Genomic DNA, 22,582 nt, shown 5'->3' with positions numbered 1-22,582 from the left:
TTTTTGACGAATTCTTCATTATACTTGTGAGATATTGATTGAAAATGTTAAGCATTTCATCCACCTGTTTAACAACAGTTGCGGTGCCCACAGAGGAAGGGGGGCTAGAATAAACTTTTGGGAGGTGTTTTACTTTCCTTTTCTATACAGCAAGACAGGGGAAAGCAATTGTTGGAAAGGGGATGGCAATCTATTGTCCTCTCAACAAACAAACCTTTGTTTACATCGTTGAAAAAAATATTGATTGGTAATTAAACTTAACTTCATCACATCCAGTCCCATTATTGGTACACCTGATTACAGGAATGAGTTTCGAAACAAAATGGAGGAAGGATGAAGCAAAAGTATAGGTATTGGTCCACAAATAACATTATATTGCTGATGAGAAGCCTTATGGTGGCAGATTCCACGTTTCTTATTAATTAAGGATGAACAAGAATGTATTTCGTTCAATCTGGTGAGACTAACGAACACTAACATTTTATAATGTCTTCTGAAAATGTGTCATCATTTTAGCCATCACGTAATATGAAGGACAAGAACAGAAAGTCGAACATGACAAAACTCCAGGAAAAGTTCCATAAATATATCGAAAAACAAAGTTTCATTCTTTCCAGTGCTTTGCCCTTCGATGGCTAAGCGGCAAGTCTTGGGGCTTATAACGCTCAAAATCAGGATTCGAAACTCGCGGTGGGAACAGCACAAATTTCCTTAACGATGACCAAACCAGGAGGTTTTATATCTACGTAAATATTTTCACAAGTTTAGGAATAATTAATTTACATATTATACAGAAAGTGAAACTTCACGATTTGCTCTCTAAAATTAACTGGTAAGAAAAACTTTGGATTGTTATGAGTTGTCAGAACTTCTGGTCCCAGATTTATAATAGTTTGTCAATATTTCTATATCCCAAAGGTCCATAGTTCTTGGTTTCTAATAGTTTGTAAGCACCTTTCTGTACTGATGATCCATTGTTTTTGATTTGAAATGGTTTGTCAATATTTCTATATCCCAAAGGTCCATAGTTCTTGGTTTCTAATAGTTTGTCAGTGAAATTTATTAAGCGCAAAGCAACACAATGCACTATCTGTGCTCAGCCTACAACGAGTACCAAAACAAGCATTCTAGCATATCGCTGTGTCATTGAGAGACATCGAAAAAGGGGCATATAATTGTTAATAGTCGCCCTTCCTTTGATGGGTGAGCGGTAGACATTAGGAATGATAACGTTGAAAATTCAGGTTTCGATATTCGCGATGGGCGTGCTAAAATACGACAACATGAATATTTCAATTGTACGAGAGAAACTCTTTGCGAAACGTTATTAACGTAATAATTACAAATAAATACCAGATAATTTAAAAAAAATATCATGCGTTACTATGGAAATCTCGTGCACAAGAGTATGTTTAATGATATTTCTGAAGAAAACTGGCGTGACTTCGTTTGTTGAAAAACGAAAAAAAGTGTTATTTTTATTTCATTTCAAGCTTAATCAATTCGTGCTGATTGTTCTAGGTGATCGATATATATATATATGTGTGTGTGTGTGTGTGTGATTTGAAAACATTCAATTGGGAGTTATGTAATTACTGTGAATTTAATGTAATCTTTGACCTTTTAAGATCTGACTATTCAATGTGGATTGCTTGGTTGTACATTATGTGTGTTTTTAGAGGATTATATATAAGTATATACACATGATTTGAAACTCGCGTTCTATTCCATTCCGAGGCTATAAACCTTCGAAATATTTAAAGCTTGACTCAGTTAAACAGTCAAACAAACAAAAAGGAAAAAATCTTTAATAACTGCGGCTGTAATTAGATTTCAAGTCGATCAAGAGATAGAGTTATGAGCTAAACGTTTATAATAATAAATAAACGTAGTATTCTGAAAATTGTTTAATTTTGAAATCTAAGTTCAGGAAGGTCCTGTTTTTATAACATTCGATTACTAGTTACATAATATTCTTCAACAGTAACCCACCGAAACTAGTATAACCCAATAAAACACGTTGAAAAAAGTGAAGATTGAACTGGACTTCTCTGAAACTTAGATTTCGAAATTAAACAATTTTTCTAATAGTGAGTTTATTTATTACATCTGCTATTGTGCAGCTATATAATGCGAAGAATGAATAGTGGCCAACAACACTTTTTCTTCACTTTACATATCTAGTGTATAGGCTTTTCACATAGTGAATACAAAGCACGTTCACACCAGCAATATATTCAAAAGTTTCTACTTGAAAAAACTCAGAGCTATGGTGTAAGCCGATATATCGTGTCTAAAAAAATCATTGTTTAGTGTATGTCATTTTTATAAGGGTAAATCATATACTGATAGGTATACAAACTGTGCCATTTAATACATAAAACATTTGAATTAAAAGAGTGTAGTAACAAAAGCCTAATTATTTTATTCAAAATCCTCTGATTCAAACAGGTAGTTTGTAAAAAGTGTAGAATTAATAATATTACTTATGCACTGTTTGCTGCTATTTTCGACGAATTCTCTACGAAGAACTTTATTAAGTTGTTTCAGTGTTTCGATTTAAACCGCCATTCAGTTTTACTTTAAACACTAAGCTTAAACTAGCGACCAACCTTAGGTACAAAACAATGTTTAACTGAAATTTGCTCCTAAGTACAGAAAAAAGGTGTAAAAGCTGTGTTTAAAATCATTAATGTCGAGAAACTGGAATCGCCTTGGAGCGTTCGACGTGTTTCTCCTGCTTTGTTTGAACATTTCGTTCAATCTTCCAAAATGGATGAAAGAACAGACAAAATAGGAGTGGCCAGTTTTACTGTGTGTCTTCAGAAATTAAAATATATGTAAGTAAAGAGTCTGACGTACTTATCCTTTGGACTGAGTGGGTGAGTTCTATATGGTGTATTTAGGATATAACGTAGAAACTTAATTTATCATACAAAACTACAAACCAATGAGGAAGAACTCCCACTGGATTATTTTGGGTTGTCTTTTATCGTCATTTGTTCTCTCTTTTCTATCCTTTCTTGAACCCTTAACAACCAATTAACATGCCTATATATCTCTGTAACATTAAGCCTAACTTTCTTCTGTCATTTCTATATATTTCTATCATTCTTTCTCAGTATGTTTCTACGTAAGACACCCATAATTTTATAACCTTTTGCGCCTATTTGTCCCTCGTGATACAGTGGTAAGTTTACTGACTTAACAATCTAAAATTCGGGGTTCGATCTCCCGCGATAGACAGAGCAGATAATCCAATTTGGGTTTTCCTTAAAACAAACCGTTTTGGAATTGTTTTTTACTAGATTCCCTTCTTTTACTTGTTCTGTACTAGAATAAGTTGCTTATTCGATTGTTTTGGAGTTATGCAGGTCACGTCTGAGAAGTCAGGAAAAGCAGACAGTTACAGCTTCTGTCATGTCTTCCATTATTCATGTTGAATCATCGCCCAATGTGATTTTACCAAAGCATTAACGAAATTCCTTCTGTTTTTAAATCACTGTGATAATGCGGCAGGTGTTTCGAAACATTTTCTGACTTTGCTGCTGTTTTTTGAGTTATTAAAGATCAGAGAGTTTTATTTCAACATAACAATTACAATTCGTTTTTATCAAACGATAGTTCTTGTGATAAAATATAACACAGTAATGCGGTTTTATACGTATTTTCTGTCTGTTTGTAGGCTACACATTTTTAGGATTTCTTTGTAAAAACAACTGAACATCTTTTCTTATATGTGCATAGATATGTAAATGTTTTCTTTAAATTATTTTTTTATAAAATTGTACTGTGAAATCGGAATTTGTTATCATGTCACTTTTGCAGATCGTTTCCAATAGAATAAAACAAGCAAAACGTTTTCCACATCCTGTTTCAACATAAATTTTCTGAAAAAGGACAAAGAAGAATGGTCGTTATACATCACGTGCTGGCTTACTTCTCCAAACAAGCCACCTCTCTTGTTTCATTTTGGAAACACGGAAAGAAAAACAACAGGTTACCAGCATCAGACAAGGTAAAGCTTTGACGACAGCCGTGTCTGGTTGTTATATTAGTTAGTTCAGTGAACTAAGATAGCATACAATAAAAAATAATAGACTGTATATGTAAAAAATAATTTGATGTTTCTTGCTATCAAAAAACTATTCTTCGTCTGGAACAATAGATACTGTAAAAATATTACAGGTGTAAAAAATAAACCATATCATAAATATAGTAGCACTTACAGTAGAAACGGAGTGAATACATAACGCACGTAATACAAACTATTTATTCTTATGCACCTTTAACAACCAGATAATGAAAGTTCACAAATGTTTGAGAGATACCCTTAGGTGAAACAAACTACATACAAAATTACAACTCATAGAATAATTTGAGAAAGTCAACAGAACAAATACAAAGAATAATCACAAAATAAATTTCTCATTCACACTAACTGACTGACAATATTGAACACTTCTAGCTGTGTAACTAACAGACTTACCATAGTCATACGTCACCAAAAAGAGTAAATAACACAGGGACCATTTGGTTTTGCTAACGTTTATCTATACTAAACATCACCAAAAAGAAGAGCTATTTGATGTAATACCTTGAACAGTGAAGTCATTTTAAAATAAATAGGTCCAGTCGTTTACTAAGTATAACTGAGTAGGTTTGGTCAAATAAAACAATGAAGGGTGTGGCCTTCTCAACAAGATCTGGAAACTTTGAGCAGTATGAGGTATGCAGACTTATGGTGAGATTTGATAGCAGCTTTACTATCTAGGAGAGAAGATAGGTTGTACTTTTTTGCAAGGAATGTGTAATATACGTTCTGTAAATTAAATCACGTTTGTATTCATGAAACACTTAATACAAAACGTCGATGTTTACAATTAGTTGAAACTACCACAACCAGTGTTCACTACATATAAACCTTGGTTGGAGAGTGTTGTTTCCTCAAATTGAAAGTATTAGAAGTGTTTATAAGGCAAACCCTGACTGCTAGGCTGAAGTAGCTAGTTTTTTTAAATGGGTAATAGCTGAAATATTTAATATATCAATTTATTTTTTCGTTGAACTGAGTCTGCGTCCATTTCGTCTGGATTTATTCCATTTGTGCTCAAGTGAGACTAATTCTGTCTGACTGTGCTGTTCAATCTGCCAAGCAAGCCTTCCACTCACTTGAAGACAAGTCAAAACTTTATTTGTAATAAATTTACCTGTTGACATATTTTAAATGTAAAGCTCCTGTTTCCCAAGTGATTTTTCATTAAAGAATATGAGTCATGACATGTACAGCACGCATGTAGACTCTCAATGTGTAAACAAACCACATACACCACTATATTTACATGCCTTTTTATGGTGTATTATGGTGCATACCCACACTGACGATATCAACACAAATGAATGAATATAAGATCCTGTCACTTTGTATGAAAAAAGTGCATGAACAAGTAGGAAAATATAAAAACAAAATTGAACGTACAGGAATAGGTAAATCAAAAAGTGAAGAAACAAGGTAGGAATGAGCATGTTGTAATAAAGCTTATTTTGTACATTCTCACAAGGGGGACGTGTACAGCATTCAGTCCATATGTACTTTGTTTTTCTGTGTTCATGATATTATACAACTGATAGGTACATCCAAAAGTATTTCTTCGGTTCTTCTACTTTTGTATGGACAGTAACGAATCCATTAAGTCGATACTCAGAAACATCTAAGGATTTTTTCTTTGTATTTTAAATTTTAACCCATGTATACAGCTAATGTACGAATTATTGTTGCCTTCTCAAGTATTTGCAAATATAGGGACAAGTTGAAAAGAATAAAACTACAACTTATTGGCTCACACGAAAATCTGATTCTTTTGGTGTCGTTTGAGCAGACTTTACAATATATATATATATGACCTCCAATCATTCGATTTACAGAAACTTCTGGTCATTGTACGATAAGTTAACTGAGTTTGCCCCGACGAAGAAAGGGTTTTTATCATTTTGTATCAAGACTTACCGAATCTACGTATTTTTATGACGTCACGTAGGTTTGATAAGTTTTGTTCACCTGGCGTTTTGTATAAATAATAGAAAGAATAAACGAAGTAGGCACGGATCAGATGTTGAACACATCACATTGTGAGGTTCCTACAGAGGAAGTTTTATTACCCACGTCCATTCCTTCCTTGTTTCCTCACTTTGGGTGCACTCATTCCTACATTTTCATTTTTTAAAAATATATCTTTACCAGATATATAAAAACCACATTGATGTTTTCCGCTATCAAATGATCATTTTTCGTTTAGAGCAATATGTATTATTGTGTATATTGCTGCTTTTTAAGTGGTTCAAATAAAGTGGAAAATGTAAAGCTAGCCATTTACATAGACAGGAGGACTTTCGTAAATTACAGATTGATAATGGGTACACCTAAACTCAGTGTGTAATTTGTTTATTTTTAAAGGTTTCTTATTTAACTCCTGTAGAAAGATTTAAAACATCAAGTGGTCAAAACAAATACAAATAATGAAACACATATGGACAATTAAAAACAGTGATTATCTCAGCTTGGATCGAGTAGTGCTTATCATAACGGTATAAACTGGTTAAAGACAGAGATGTGAATTGATTGTCCTTGTTACAACGATATAAATTGGTTAAAGACAGAGATGTGAATTGATTGTCCTTGTTACAACGATATAAATTGGTTGAAGAGAGGGAAGAAAACCGAGTAGTCATTATTACAACGATAAAAACAGTTTAAAAACAGGGATGTGAATTATTATTACAACGATAAAAACAGTTTAAAAACAGGGATGTGAATTATTATTACAAAGATAGAAACTGGTTCAAAAACAGGGATGTGAATTATTATTACAACGATAAAAACAGTTTAAAAACAGGGATGTGAATTATTATTACAAAGATAGAAACTGGTTTAAAAACAGGGATGTGAATTATTATTACAAAGATAGAAACTGGTTTAAAAACAGGGATGTGAATTATTATTACAACGATAAAAACAGTTTAAAAACAGGGATGTGAATTATTATTACAAAGATAGAAACTGGTTTAAAAACAGGGATGTGAATTATTATTACAACGATAAAAACAGTTTATAAACAGGGATGTGAATTATTATTACAAAGATAGAAACTGGTTTAAAAACAGGGATGTGAATTATTATTACAAAGATAGAAACTGGTTTAAAAACAGGGATGTGCATTATTATTACAACGATAAAAACAGTTTAAAAACAGGGATGTGAATTATTATTACAAAGATAGAAACTGGTTTAAAAAGAGGGATGTGAATTATTGTTTGTTTGTTTTGGAATTTCGCACAAAGCTACTCGAGGGCTATCTGTGCTAGCCGTCCCTAATTTAGCAGTGTAAAACTAGAGGGAAAGCAGCTAGTCATCACCACCCACCGCCAACTCTTGGGCTACTCTTTTACCAACGAAAAGTGGGATTGACCGTCACATTATAACGCTCCCACGGCTGGGAGGGTGAGCATGTTTGACGCGACTCGGGCACGAACCCGCGACCCTCAGATTACGAAGCGCACGCCTTAACGCGCTAGGCCATGCCAGGACCTGTGAATTATTATTACAACGATAAAAACAGTTTAAAAACAGGGATGTGAATTATTATTACAACGATAAAAACAGTTTAAAAACAGGGATGTGAATTATTATTACAACGATAAAAACAGTTTAAAAACAGGGATGTGAATTATTATTACAACGATAAAAACAGTTTAAAAACGGGGATGTGAATTATTATTACAACGATAAAAACAGTTTAAAAACAGGAATGTGAATTATTATTACAACGATAAAAACAGTTTAAAAACAAGGATGTGAATTATTATTACAACGATAAAAACAGTTTAAAAACAGGGATGTGAATTATTATTACAAAGATAAAAACTGGTTTAAAACAGAGAAGTGGACCGAGTAGTCCTTCTCATCATTGCTCAATTTTAATTATTAACTTAATCTTCAAATATGTGAAGAGGCTTATTCCCAATGATTTGTTAAAAACATTTTTTTTTTAATATATATACATCAATGTGCTTCAGAGTCCATGATTTTGTTGGATACAGGGCCACTTATAAGATGTAAGAAACACTAAATGTTTTAAACACAAATACAATCACTACTGCAGCTAATTTCACAAACTTCTGTGGTCTCTTTCAAATATATTCTAAAAAGGAATAACTTCGTCCTATTTTTATGGTCATATCTTTACACTGAGTATTGTCAAATGCAAAAAAATAAAATTAGTCACTGTTTGTTTGTTGTTAAGGAACAGGTTTCACGTGCTCTGCCCATCGCGCACATCGAAAACTGAATTTTAACATCAGAAGCCCTTAGATGTACCGATAAGCCACCAGCACGGGGGAAGGGGAGGCAAGTTTGAGAGTCAGAAAGATACTTGGTTTGTTTGTTGAAATAAATTATATCTTGTTTGATTGTTTTCAATGTACTAATCATAACACAAGCCTATGAATTTAAACTCCATAAGAGTTGTTTTGGTTGTACAGTAAAACCTGTCTAAGACGGAACCGCACGGGACCAAGTACAATTTCCGGCTTAAGCAGGTTTTTTCAGCCTAGACTGTGAACATGCATTTCTTTAATTATATATAATTTTTGGACGGAACGTTATACTTGCTTGACTCAAGGGAAGTAAGACGTTTCTGGATAAAGTTATTATACTGTTTATGCTATATTTATTAGAATAAGAACAAAAATAGACACTCAAAATATACACAAGTACACAAAATCTTAATCAAATTTATTTGAAGAAAGTGTCCAATTTCAATTGTTTCGTTTTTTAATGGGCTTTCTCATGTGGTTAAAAGAGAACGTCAATTCTTCGGCCTTTTCTTGAAGTTCATTTTCCCCCTTCATTTTTGCAGACAATTTGATAGCGTTAATATAACTTAACACTTGGGATAAAATAGAAATATCTATTTCCTCACTATCTTTTCCATTTTGTTCATCTTCTGAACCTTTCACACTGATACCATCTCGCGATTCTATTATAGATTTTAATCAATTTCATCAGTTTCTGTTAAAACATTCTTCTCAACGTTCACAAAACTTTCCACATTCACATAATCATCTGCATCAATCTTCTCAATCAGAGCTTGGATTTCACTAGAATCGTCATAACAAACAACTTCTCCACAACATCCGCCATTATCAAGAATAAATCCACAGTTTCAAAAGCACTTTATTACGCATTTGATTGAATGACTTAAAAATGCAATTGCATCTAACGCGTCAGTTTTCATGGTCATTTCAGATGCTCTCTTACAATCGGCCATGTTTGCAATAATATGTTGAAGCATCAATTTTCTGTATTTCGATTTTATACACTGTATAATTCCTATGCAAAAACGGCTCGTTTGGGTTGAGAAAATATTTTACATAGAAGAGTGAACAACGTTTCGACCTTCCTCGGTCATCGTCAGGTTCACAAAGAAAGAGGTAATTGACCGGAAGCTGACCACATGTTTGAAAGGGGTTGTGTAACTGAGTGTCGGAATGTAGAGGGCGGTGTTAGATGTTTGAATGTATAATTTTATTATATTAATATAGGTGTAAAGGCGTTCCTTTATATTGGTTTATTTTGGGTTTAAGTTGTTGTATAAGTAAGGCTTCTTTAATTTTGCGTTTGTTTATGTTTGTTTCTTTATTTAGTATTTGAGTGTTTTCTATGGTTATGTTGTGTTTATTTGACTTGTAGTGTTCGAAAACGTGTGAAGGTGACTTTTTATGTTCTTTGAATCTGGTTTCCATTTTTCTACTTGTTTCTCCAATATAGAAGTCGTGGCAGTTATCACATTGTATTTTATAAATAATGTTGGTGTGGTGTTTGTCAGATTAGTTTTTACATAGTATAGACCTCAGTTTTGTGCCTGGTTTTTGAATAAATTTGGTATTAACTGGAATGTCATATTTTGTTACTAATTTTTGCCAAATGTTGGTTATTTGTTTGCTGATGTCAGGAATATATGGTATACAGCAGTATATGGTTTCGTGATTTTTTGATTCGTGAGATATATTTACTTTAGTTGGTTGATTTTGCTTTCTGTCTAGGAGTGTGCGTATAATGTTTTCTACGGTTTGTGGGGGAAACTTATTGATGTTGATGAAGTGTTGTTTTATTTTGTCTAATTCATCGTTAATTTTATCTGGTGAGCATAGTTTTATGGCTGTGTTTATTTGGTTTCTTAGTATGTTGAGTTTTTGTTTTGTTTCATGTGCTGAGTCCCAAGGAATGTATAGTCCAGTATGGGTGATTTTTCGGTTGATTTCTGTTTTGAATTGTGTGTCGGTTCTTGTAATTTTGAGGTTAAGAAATGATATTTGATTGCTTTCTTCTGGTTCACATGTGAAGTTAATGTTGGGATGTATAGAGTTAATGTGATTGAAAAAATTAAGTATGTGTTCTGTAGATTTGAATCCCGCAACCGTGTCATCTACATATCTGTACCAGTATAGTGGTGGATGTAATGCTGTGTTAATTGCTTGTGTTTCAACTTGTGTCATAAAAATATTGGCTAGAACTGGTGATACTGGGTTGCCCATGCTTAGGCCATTTGTTTGTATATAGTTGTGGTTGTTGAACATGAAGTTTGTCTTTATCGTGGTGAATTCTATGAGGGTTGCTAACTGGTTACTGGGAATTTCTATAGTTGGGTTAGGGTCTCGGATATAGAGTTCTAAGGCTATCTTGCAGGCTTCAGTGGTTGGAACTTCTTTAAAGAGGGATATAACATCCAAACTGGCCATTAAGGCTTTATGATTAAGTTGATTTAGATTAGACTTGAAATTAAAAGAGTCTTTGATGAATGAGCTGGCTGATGTTACATATTTGGAGAATGCCCATGCTATGTATTTACCAAGATTGTAATTAAACGATTCATATGTGGACATTATTGGTCGTAATGGACAATCTGGTTTATGAGGTTTGGGGATGCCGTATATTTGTGGTGTGCGTGAGTCGGTTTTAGGTAGGTAGGAATAAAGTGTTTGTGAAATTGTGTTGGCTTTTTTTCATTTGTAGTAGTAATTTGTTCAGTTGCGTCTCGTGTGTCTTTGTTGGATTTGTGTGTATTGGTTTAAATTTGTTCGTGTCTGATAGGATGTTATTCATTTTTTGGATGTATTCATTTGTGTTCATTATGACTATAGCGTTATTTTTATCTGCTTTTAGGATTTTTATGTTTTTGTCTTGTTTTAGGTTTTTAATGGAATTAATGTCTCGTTTTGTAAGGTTGTTTTTTAGTTTTCTGTTTTGTGAAATTATGTTGATGGTTTTGTGAGAAAATTCTTTGAAAAAATCGTTTAAGATGTTGTTTTTAGGTGTTTCTGGAAAATATAAATTTGTAATTTTACCTGGGAAGTTTTGCTGTTGGATGTCAATAAAATTATCTAAGTTGTCTTCTTTCTGTTGATTGTTTTTGGTTGTTTCTTTGTTTTTGTTCTCTGTAAAAAGTACCACAAGTCTCCCTTGGCTAGGTCTTCTAAACATGTTTTGATTTCTATGGTTGGAATGTACCTAGGTGCTATTGCGAAGTTGAGTCCTTTGTTAAGTAGATGTATCTCGTCTGTGTTTAATTGTCGGTCGGATCTGTTAATTATGAGGTTAGTCAACGGTTTGTCACGTTGATGTCTTTTCTGTTGTTTGCATCTTAGTTTTTCTAGTTTTTTGTTGTGGCAGATCTTTTTTTGTCTCTGTCGTTCTTAGTATTGATTTGGTTTATGTTTCGTTGTATAAGTCCGTAAATCTCTGGTTTAATGCAGCATGCCAGTTGATGGTCTAGGTTCATTTTTTGTTTTTGTAAGTCATGTAGTTCTTTGTATTTTGTGTTCAACATGGCTTTAAGTAGTTTTTTCTGTAAATTTTGGATAATGTTTGTGTATGTATTAAAATTTTTTGAAAGTTTTACCTTTACAAAATTAGGGGTTAGTTGTTCCTTTCTACATTGTTGAATAAAATAAATGTCATTTCTTCTATTAATAATTCATTGGTTTAAATTTCTTAGTTTCTTAACGATCGTGTGACGTGTACTGTTAATAGTGGTATACGGTATGCTAGTTCAGACATAATGGTAACAGGTAAGTACAAAAAACACAAAGACTTATACTTCTCGTACAACCAACTAAAGTAAATATATCTCACGAATCAAAAAATCACGAAACCATATACTGCTGTATACCATATATTCCTGACATCAGCAAACAAATAACCAACACTTGACAAAAATTAGTAACAAATTATGACATTCCAGTTGATACCAAATTTATTCAAAAACCAGGCACAAAACTGATGTCTGTACTATGTAAAAACTAATCTGACAAACACCACACCAACATTATTTATAAAATACAATGTGAAAACTGCCACGACTTCTATATTGGAGAAACAAGTAGAAAAATGGAAACCAGATTCAAAGAACATAAAAAATTCACCTTCACACGTTTTCGAACACTGCAAGTCAAATAAACACAACATAACCATAGAAAACACTCAAATACTAAATAAAGAAACAAACATAAACAAACGCAAAATTAAAGAAGCCTTACTTATACAACAACTTAAACCCAAAATAAACCAATATAAAGGAACGCCTTTATACCTATATTAATATAATAAAATAAATAAAATTATATATTCAAACATCTAACACCGCCCTCTACATTCCGACACTCAGTTACACAACCCCTTTCAAACATGTGGTCAGCTTCCGGTCAGTTACTTCTTTTTTTGTGAACCTGACGATGACCGAAGAAGGTCGAAACGTTGTTCGCTCTTCTATGTAAAATATTTTCTCAACCCAAACGAGCCGTTTTTGCATATAAATTTCTCAACAAGTGGGTTTCTCGACATCACTGTATAATTCCATTATCTAGTGGCTGTAGAACTGATGTTGTACATGAAGGTAGAAAGACTGAACAAACATTTGAAAGTTGAACTTTTGGGTGACAAGTTTCATTATTTAAGAAAAGTAAAATATTTGTATTTTCTTGTTCCCTTCTTTTGTTTAATTTGTTCAAAAAGCCCTCGAATACAGCACTTGTCATCCATGCTTTATTATTCATTTTCTATTTCACAGGAAGTTGATTCTTCCTTAAATTTTTGAAACAGCGCGGATTTCCATTTTTACTTATTACTCATGGTAAATTTCGCTAAATTTTAAAATTAGGAAAAATTGGAATTTATTTGTTTTTGTGAGAATTATTTAAAGAGTAGAATTTTGCATTAAAAGACAAATATATTTCTACAAATCATGAATCTAATTTAACTGCAAAAATAATGACGGCAGAAAAAAACATAATATATTTAACCAATAGTTACAGTAACAAAATGTCCGAGAATTTATTAACATTTAAACAAATTATTAATTAAATAAGAAATTAATATTTAATCAAAGACATTTTTTCCGTCTTACTCAGGTTCTAATCCTACTTATTGATAGATGAGGTTGGTGAAAGATAGTTTTCTGTCCTCGTTACGCAGGTTCCACCATATAGAGTATTTTATAAGAGAAATTTTATGACAATGCTGTACAATTTTGATATTTCCAGCTTGTACAGTTTCCGGCGTAGACAGGTTTTTATTGTAATAACGGGTTTTCCATAATTCAACAAAGCAGGTTTGGAAAATAATATTAATTTTTCTATATCAATTAAGGATTTTTTACTAATTGGGAAGAAAAACAACACTTACTTAGATCAAATTATTATTTTGTTTACCACAATGAACATCTTCTATTGTTATGCTTGTTAACAATAATACAAACAAACTGAAGAAAATGGAAGAACATGCTGATGTCAAACGAATATGTGTCCTCATTCATCCAGATTTAGTTTTGTGAAATCCACGTCTTTTTGTCTCAAAACTACGTGTCGTGGTGTTGTTTTTTTTACGTATTACATCTAGAACATCTCGTTTCAATGACCAGCAGTAATCAGTCATCATGATAATGGTCCACCTTCTCTGAGACCTCATCTTCATTTTCCTAATGTCTTGATGAAACCTTCTTGCTTGTTGTTCGCTGAAGACACCGAGATTTTCAGGAAAATAGTAAATACGTAAGTGTAATAAATGAACTTTCAAACTAATATCAAAACCCAATTATTTGAATTTATCGACAATGTTACTGACAATATTTTCGTAACTTGAGTTTTTGTTGTTTCCTAAAATAATTTCTCATAAACTTATTTGAAATCAATCCACACTTCTTTTTCTACTTTCTTCACTGTACTTTGGAAGTATTCATTCGTGGTCAATTTCTTAATCTGAAGTCCAACAGAAATTCCTTCTTTAAGTTTAGTTTCTGAAAGAGCTAGGAATTGTCCACATAGAAACAGTATCTATCTTTTTCTAAGGCCTTTAGAAAACTACTTCATCAAGCCCGGTTTTATGTGAAGTAGAGACAATGGGACTTTCTTTGTGTAAACCATTGTGTTCAATGTTTTTCGATTCTGATATCCATTACTTCTTTATACAGTGCTGATTTCATGCTCTGCTGTTCCATTCTCACAAAAAAACAACATGGGAACTTTGTATAATCGGATTGTTGACATAACAACATACAAAGAACTTTTAAGTCTCCACAAAGTAGCCAGCAATATTTTTTTTTGTATTTAACCTTATTAAGAAGTTCAAGATTCTCGTGCATTTACTTGAAGTGAAGTGAATGGTGAATAGGAACAGATGTTACTATTGTGAAGGAGAACATCTTTTAGACTTCTTTCTTTCCGCAATCAAAACCAACGGAATTTTTTATGTTTAAAAACCGAGGATGAATTCAAAGAATGACGATACCTTGGGTTTTGTCCTATAAATGGTTTCATCACAGGATGACGATACCTTAGGTTTTGTTCTATAAATGGTTTTATCACAGGATGACGATACTTTAGATTTTGTCCTATAAATGGTTTTATTGGAGGATGACGATACCTTGGATTTTGTTCTATAAATGGTTTTATCTGAGGATGACGATACCTTGGGTTTTTTTCCATAAATGGTTTCATTACAGGATGACGATACCTTGGGTTTTGTCCTATAAACGGTTTCATCAGAGGATGACGATACCTTGGGTTTTGTCCTATAAATGGTTTCATCACAGGATGACGGTACCTGGGGTTTTGATCTATAGATTTGAAAGTACGAGCATGTTCGGTGATGAGATTCGATCCTGCGACTCGCTGATTGTGAGTCAAACCATTCTCCTCCCATGATGAGTGAAGAACCATTCCCTTTTCTGCAAATCATGGCATTGCAGTAACAACAGTTTCAGTGAAAGAAAATATCGTAACGATCAGTTCAAACCATTCTTTTGGTGTGAAAATCTAAGTAGGAAAATCGTAGAGAAATTGTAAAAACAAAACAAAACAAAGCAACAATATACGGTCCTTATTAAAAATCAAATCCCACCAGATTGATGTTTGTTTGTTTTCCGTTGCAGTTCTGTTATTTGCCACCAGTATTTACTTTACGGTCGTAGTTCGGGTCACTTTGATTGGATTTAACAAAGTACAAAGCTACACAACGGGTTATCTGTGCTCTTCCCGCCATGGGTATCGAAATTCGTTTTCAGCCGTAAGTTTGAGCCACTGAGAGGGGGGTACAGGTAGCTTAGAGGAATTCTGCGGGCTTAAATCAATAAAACCTTAATTCGCTCGATTCGCTCAATACAGCGGGTGCTTAACAATGGATAAACTGTAAGTTTAGTCAGAAAAACTATCAAACTTACAAACAAAACTTTTTAAAAGTTTTTTCTTAAGTTCATTTTAAAAATTTTATAAATTAGAAATTTAGTAGGTTAGGAATTTTTACAGCTCGTATCATAAGAACCATGATCAGGACATCACTCGTATCATAAGAACCATGATTACCGCACCACTCGTCTTAGTACACTGTATAAACGAATGGTGTGTTTCTTCCAGTTACTTAACGAAACACACTATTCATAGTGCAGTCTTCTGCTATGTTTGTGGAACACAGTAGAATGTCAAACACGTAGAGAGCTCCTTTAGATAAATCTTGCACATTCCGGGTTATTGAAAGACGACCCCTATTTTCCTAACAAGAAACTTCTTTAACCTCAAATAAAATATTGGGCATTCCACTCACCCGGCCCGGCATGACCAGGTGTGTTAAGGCATTCGACTCGTAATCCGAGGGTTGCGGGTTCGAATACCCCTCACACCAAACATGCTCGCCCTTTCAGTTGTGGGAGCGTTGTAATTTGACGGTCAATCTTACTATTCGTTGGTAAAAGAGCAGCCCAAGAGTTGGCGGTGGGTGGTGATGATTAATTGCCTTCCCTCTAGTATTACACTGCTAAATTAGGGACAGCTAGCGTAGATAGCTCTCGAGTAGCTTTACGCGTATTTCAAACAAAAACAAACAAAACAATTCCACCCACCGCTCAAAAAAAAGTAATAAATTCTTAATAATTGTTGTTTTTTACAATAAAGAAACATAACGACTGCGGAAGACGGAGGAAGATAAGTAAGACAGATAGATGAAGATGGTAAATTTAGTATTTTACTGATTTAAAAGATATTAAATAACGGGTATCACTGATACCAAAGTCAAGCTTACAGTAACAGTCGAGTAAGTTTCTTCCAGTTAAGCAATTGATTTTCTTTGTGAAAAATTGTGACTCGAGTGAATGTTTTTAGCTACGAGATCATTGTTTGTTAAATTCTACAAAATTGTTTGTCTGGATTTTAACTTTTACGATTGAGACACTATTATTACTGAGGGCTCGACATGGTCAGGTGGTTAAGGCACTCGACTCGTAATCCGAGGGGTTGGTTGTTCAAATCCCCGCACACCAAACATGCTCGCCCTTTCGGCCGTGGGCGCGTTATAATTTGACGGTCAACCCCACCATTTATTGGTAAAAAAAGTAGTCCAAGAGTTGGCAGGGGGTGATAATGACTAGCTGCCTTCCCTGTAGTCTTACACTGCTAAATTAGGGACGGCTAGCGCAGACAGCCCTAGTGTAGCTTTGGGCGAAATTTAAAAACAAACAAACAATTATTACTGAGCTACGAGCTATGGTGATAAAAACTGAATTCATAATTTGTAAAAACGAATAAATTAAATACCTTTACATAAAATTAATAAAGGAAAGAGAAAAGTATATCGCTCGAACTTAGTTTAGCAAAACGCGCTCTTGTCTCAAATATTCATGCAACTTTCGCTATGAATATCTTCACTAACCTATTTTGACTGATATGATATAGAAAAGACATCTAGTCAGCAGCGGCTGTTCTATTGGAAAGTGGGATTTGAAGGTTAATAGATACACACGACTGTTTACTTTAAGTTTAATACCGTAGTATTATAAACTAAATAAGAAGCGCTAGTTATGGCCAGTTTGACTACGTAACCATTTACGAATAATTTTTGTGTTGTTTAACTGTTGTGTTACCCGAATTTTCTGATTTTTTCTCTTGCTTTAATCGAGTAATATTGCATCATATAATATCTAGTAGCGTAAAGAAATTTCTAGACTGCTGTCCAAAGATTGGTAAGAAAACGAGATAGAAAGAGATATAAGCTAGGTGATAGTAAGGTTAGGCATAAAGCGTGCATAGTGGCGACTTTTAAAGGGTAATAATCATAAATTGTATTGTAATAACAGAATAGAGGAGAATAATTTGTCGTGTCAGTTGGGTTCCAAAGTAACTGAATCAGGCAGTAAGAACTTTTGATGAAAAGAGAATTATTTAAGGCTGTCGATACAATTGTATAACAAATATTCTTGACATGTTTTAATATATTATTTAGAACAAGTGGATTGTGTGATGTTTGTTTATCATTGAATTTAATCGTCAACAAGTCACAGGCACTTATTGTAAAGAATCGCTGCCCTATAAAACCTCATAAACCTCACTCTTATAACGAGTCGACGACGCCCGTAGCGTAGAGCTCCATATATTCTCTTTCGATAAAGCGACGCGAACCATGGATCCTCGGAAATATAGCCTAGCACTTTAATCACTAGTTAGATCTCATTTGGTTCGAAATATGTATTAGATCGTGTTGATCATGTCTACAACCAGTCTGTTCACCTTAGTATAAAGTACGAAATTATAAGAATAAAAAAGAATAAATTTCACATATTTGAAGATGAATGTTTGATATATTACTGAGAATTTTAAACGAAGAGGTTACTAATGTTTTATTTCAAATACAGAGGGAAACAGGCCTTATAAAACCTGGAACTCAAGTTCAAATGATACAAACTGAAACGTTACCCAAAGAACAATTTTCCTTTCCTTCTTTCGAAAGAGCACTCAAATCTTTCCAGGTATCTAGGATGTTTTAGAATATTATCGTTTCATCTTACTCTTTTTTTGTAATTTTATAATTCAGTGTATTAATTAAGCAAAATGATTTTCTGCGCTAACGGCAGATGGCGATAATACTACAACAGGATTATATTCACTTTTTTTTTTCTGCTGTTAGTTTATTTAAAGTCATCTCAATTTCACGTTTAGTAAAACAGTTTTTGAAAACTTGACATGAACTTACTTAAAAAAACGTTGTCACCAGAAACGAAAGGTTCATTTTGTCTGGAATTTTACACAGTAGAACACATAGAAAATTAAAGAAAATATAACTGATGAGGTAATTAAAGGAAAACTATCTTTTTTAGTCTTTTAAAACATTCAGTTAAATGCTGCTCGCAATATATCATTATAGTTACTAAGAAAAAAATTTGTATCTCGTTTCTCCGTGAGAAAAGGTGTTAGAAACTTCTTGAAATTTAGTAATTTCTTTTAAAATCAGTTTGATAACCCGATAATATCTAGTATTATAATAACTTGTTTTTTGTTGTTGTTGTTTTTTTGTTCAGTATCTTTCTGGTAGGTGTAAGTCCGAGATCTTCAAATTACGACTGACTTCTCTCACAAATGAGCAAAAGTGTTATCTGACTAGCATTTCTTAGTAGGTCACTCTTGAACAATTCGGACTACCACATTCATCACTTCTAGCAAACAAGACCTTTATACAGGACTGACGCTTACGTTACAAGCACGTGCTCTGCCAACTAAGTTGATGTGTTAGCAAATAAGAAAGTTGTAACAATACAGGCTATCATAACTAAAATCCTGAAGGTCTGGTTGTATATGGTGATACTATCGTGGCCAGTTGGTGCTGTGAAAATCTGGACAGATAAAATGCTTGTCTTGCAGAGGTTTGGTTTGTGCTGTGTAAACCTGGACAGATACAATATCTTTCTTTAAGAGTGGCTAATTAATGTTGTAAGAATCTGGACAGATAAGATACTTTTAATGAAGAGTGTCCACTTAATAATGACTGTAAACCACTCTAATAAAATAGTGATGATCATTTCGGCCAGTGGTCGATGTGTTTACACATTTAAAGACCAAAATGTAAAAGGTTTCGGTTGTTAACCCGAATAATAATTATTATTTTATTTAAAGATTATAACATCACTATGACAAAAGCAAAGACAAGAACCACGAACATTAAAAAACATATGTACATTTAATTTAAGAACGCTGCTCCATGTTTCTAGCTGGCTCTTTACATTATCATAAATAATCAGGATTGTAAACACCACAGCTGAAACATAATCATACACATACATTCTTCTGTAAAGAATGTCTTAAATGATTTAATGTATGGTCCACCTTAGCGAAAATAAACTTCTTATTTTTTTCAGCTTCCTTAGTTAAACCTAATTTTAACTGATTTGCTCAATAAACTACGATGTCATATTAAACTTCTTATTTCACACGAAAAGACGACAAATCATTTGGTGATGCTTGATTGAATCGTTTCTTTGTTAAAATATATTTGAATCTCTCTTAAACGAAATTTATAATTTTATCAAAGACGTATTTATATGAGCGACATAATGCTCTTTGTTTGAATACGCTTATAATATGCATTACATAAGTGTTATTTTAAATTATTTCTATGAGAAAAATATTCATTTCCTTTTTGTTCTACCTTCAAGGAAAGTTAATGGAAAAATGGTCATTACTCCCCAAATGTAATGTAATCTTATTTTGGAAGGGGTTGCGAGATTAATATCTTATAAATGAGTTTTGCAATACAAAATTGTCTTGAAATATTTTAAAGAGATACATAGGAAATAATCCCATTTCCTAAATATTCAGTTTCGTTAAAATCCAACCTTACCTCAATGTTGAACGGAAACAAGATTCACGTACACTAAGAAATAGTCCCTGTATTATTGAAGCATATAATTGTTGGCTACATTACTGTAAATTGTTTATCATACTTATAGTAAACTCTTGCCCAGTGTTTGGTGGTGTAAGCCGTAACAAATGTAGAACTATTTTCCTTTTTTTGTATTTCTGGGTGGAGGGGAGGATGAGGATGATATTCTATTTATTTGTACGAGTAATTTTCGAAATATTTAGAATATCATCCTCATCCTCCCCTCCACCCAGAAATACAGAAAAGGAAAATAGTTCTACATTTGTTACGGCTTACACCACCAAACACTGGGCAAGAGTTTACTATAAGTATGATAAACAATTTACAGTAATGTAGCCAACAATTATATGCTTCAATAATACAGGGACTGATTTTTTGTTCCAGGATCATTTTATTGTAACAAAATTGTTAATTTTTGCAAGAATTTACTATACATTATAAATTACAAAAAGGTGAACTAACTATCTTTAATTACTTACGTGAGCTGTAGAAAGCAAGATATTCACACTACGAGGATTATCATTCCATATATGAATGTCCGTTTTATCCAATGGACATTGGCTACTAGAGGGCTGATATGAAGTTTTACTTTGAACGACAGAAGAGATGGTGGAACCCAATACAATGTAAGGGTTAGTGGTGTCCATTTTCAACATATCATTTCGGAGTATAGCGTCAATTTGTGGGGTGGTTTTTTCTCGTTTTACCTCAATTATACCAACTATTCTTTCAGCTTCCGATGTTCGAGAGACAGCGTAGTGACCATCTAAGTCAGAGAGATTTGATGTTATTCTTTCTAGGACTTTAGTGGTTTTGTCTTCTGGTGCACCAGTGATATTGGAGTCAGTAATTGGTAAGTATGTTCTCTTATTGTCGAAGAAGACATTGCTTTCCCTTGACCCACTGTAGGGAGTATCCGTTGTGTATCCAGTTTCTGAGTCATTATGCTCAATTTCGACCATGTAAGCAACAGTTTTGCGTTCGTTCACCGATAACGTGATGAACAAAAACAGCAAAACACTTCTAGGATTTTCTAATCTAGTTGTCCGTCTCATCCTCGCCGATTCAGAAATTTTGACAGGAAATTTGCACGAGAAAAAGAGAAACTTTTTTCAGATAAGTTCCAGTGTTTTCGTCTTTAAAAGTTCTCGTTTAGCTCGACAGGAAACTGATATTTGAGGATTTATTGTTTTCGTATTATATTTTTAAATACTTACTGAGGACACCCAGCTGTTTAAGCTAGTCAGTGGTATTACAAAGACTCCAGGACTTCGTCTATTCTACAACAATATTTACTGGCCTCTCCAGAGTCACGATTTCAGTACGAGAAAGGAGGTGATTTTTCCAAACGCCCCTGCTTTTCAGCTTCCAAGTACTGCGCGCGTGCAAGTTCCGCTCTCACCAACGACGGCGTGAGTTCTTATTGGATGAAGTGTGACGACACTTTTAGCAGAGAATCAATAAGTTGCATGTTGACGCGCTCTGCACGTGACACGGTGGGCTTCAAACTGTTCAAGTATTATGTATTTCTTCTAAAAGTTAACGGCTGGAATTTGCAGAATGAGATAAAAGTGAAACTATTTACTAAGCCAAGATTGCTGAAAGCTAAACCTAACGAATTATCCCAATCGTGTTTAAGTCACATCATTATCTTTATCTACCTTCAAAACAATAGTTATCGTGACAACTGGATTCGACTAATCTAATACACACCCTAGTATACGCTACTGAAGTCGTTCTTCATTAACAGTTGTTTGTTCTTCAGTTAATTCCATGTAGATTCCACCAATGAACAGTGACATAAGTAATGTGATGAAAATATTTGTTAGCATCTATCACTTACGTCAACAAAAAGAGATATTTGCTTACCTTTGTGTTGGCGTGTCCTCTAGTGGTACCTTGTTGAAGTTTTATGCAGTTTGTTGATGTGTTTAATAGTTCCGTATGTTATATTCATGCGCTCGAAATTGAACAAGGAAACAAAATTTCCAGATATTTTAGGAATTTTACCTTCAAGATATACACTCTCTCCCTCTCTCTTTTTTCAAAGAAGAGCAACCCTCGATAGTTTTAATTTTTAATTAATCATTAGGAAATTTAATAAAACTATATTTTTAGTTTTTAGTTTCCATCACGTCAACATTATGTTTTGGTTGGTATTCAGCACAAAGCTAAACAGTGAGGTATCTGTGTTCTGTCCACCACGCGTGTTGAATACCGATTTCTTTTTTAGTGTCAAAGTCTGCAAACAGACTGTTTTGCCACTAGGTCCCAGATAATACGATTTACACTCGTTGTTGCACCTGGCCCGGCATTTACAGGTGGTTAAGG

General features: G+C 33.5%; 1 protein-coding gene across 3 annotated transcripts in view; it reads right to left on the bottom strand.

Moving 5' to 3' along the window:
- Nucleotides 1-21,929, bottom strand: part of LOC143244013 (uncharacterized) — a 70,475-nt gene extending 48,546 nt beyond the window's left edge. The window contains exon 1 of one of the 3 annotated variants that reach the window (XM_076487954.1): nt 20,731-21,929. In XM_076487954.1, coding sequence (XP_076344069.1) covers nt 20,731-21,306 — 576 coding nt within the window. In that variant the 5' untranslated portion in view covers nt 21,307-21,929. The remainder of the gene's footprint in view (nt 1-20,730) is intronic. The other 2 variants (XM_076487953.1, XM_076487955.1) reach the window with 2 other exon arrangements.
- Nucleotides 21,930-22,582: the final 653 nt, after the last annotated feature.

The sequence above is a fragment of the Tachypleus tridentatus genome, chromosome 2 (assembly GCF_004210375.1).
Source record: "Tachypleus tridentatus isolate NWPU-2018 chromosome 2, ASM421037v1, whole genome shotgun sequence".
NCBI lineage: Eukaryota > Metazoa > Arthropoda > Merostomata > Xiphosura > Limulidae > Tachypleus > Tachypleus tridentatus.
This window is presented reverse-complemented; position numbering and strand designations above follow the sequence as displayed.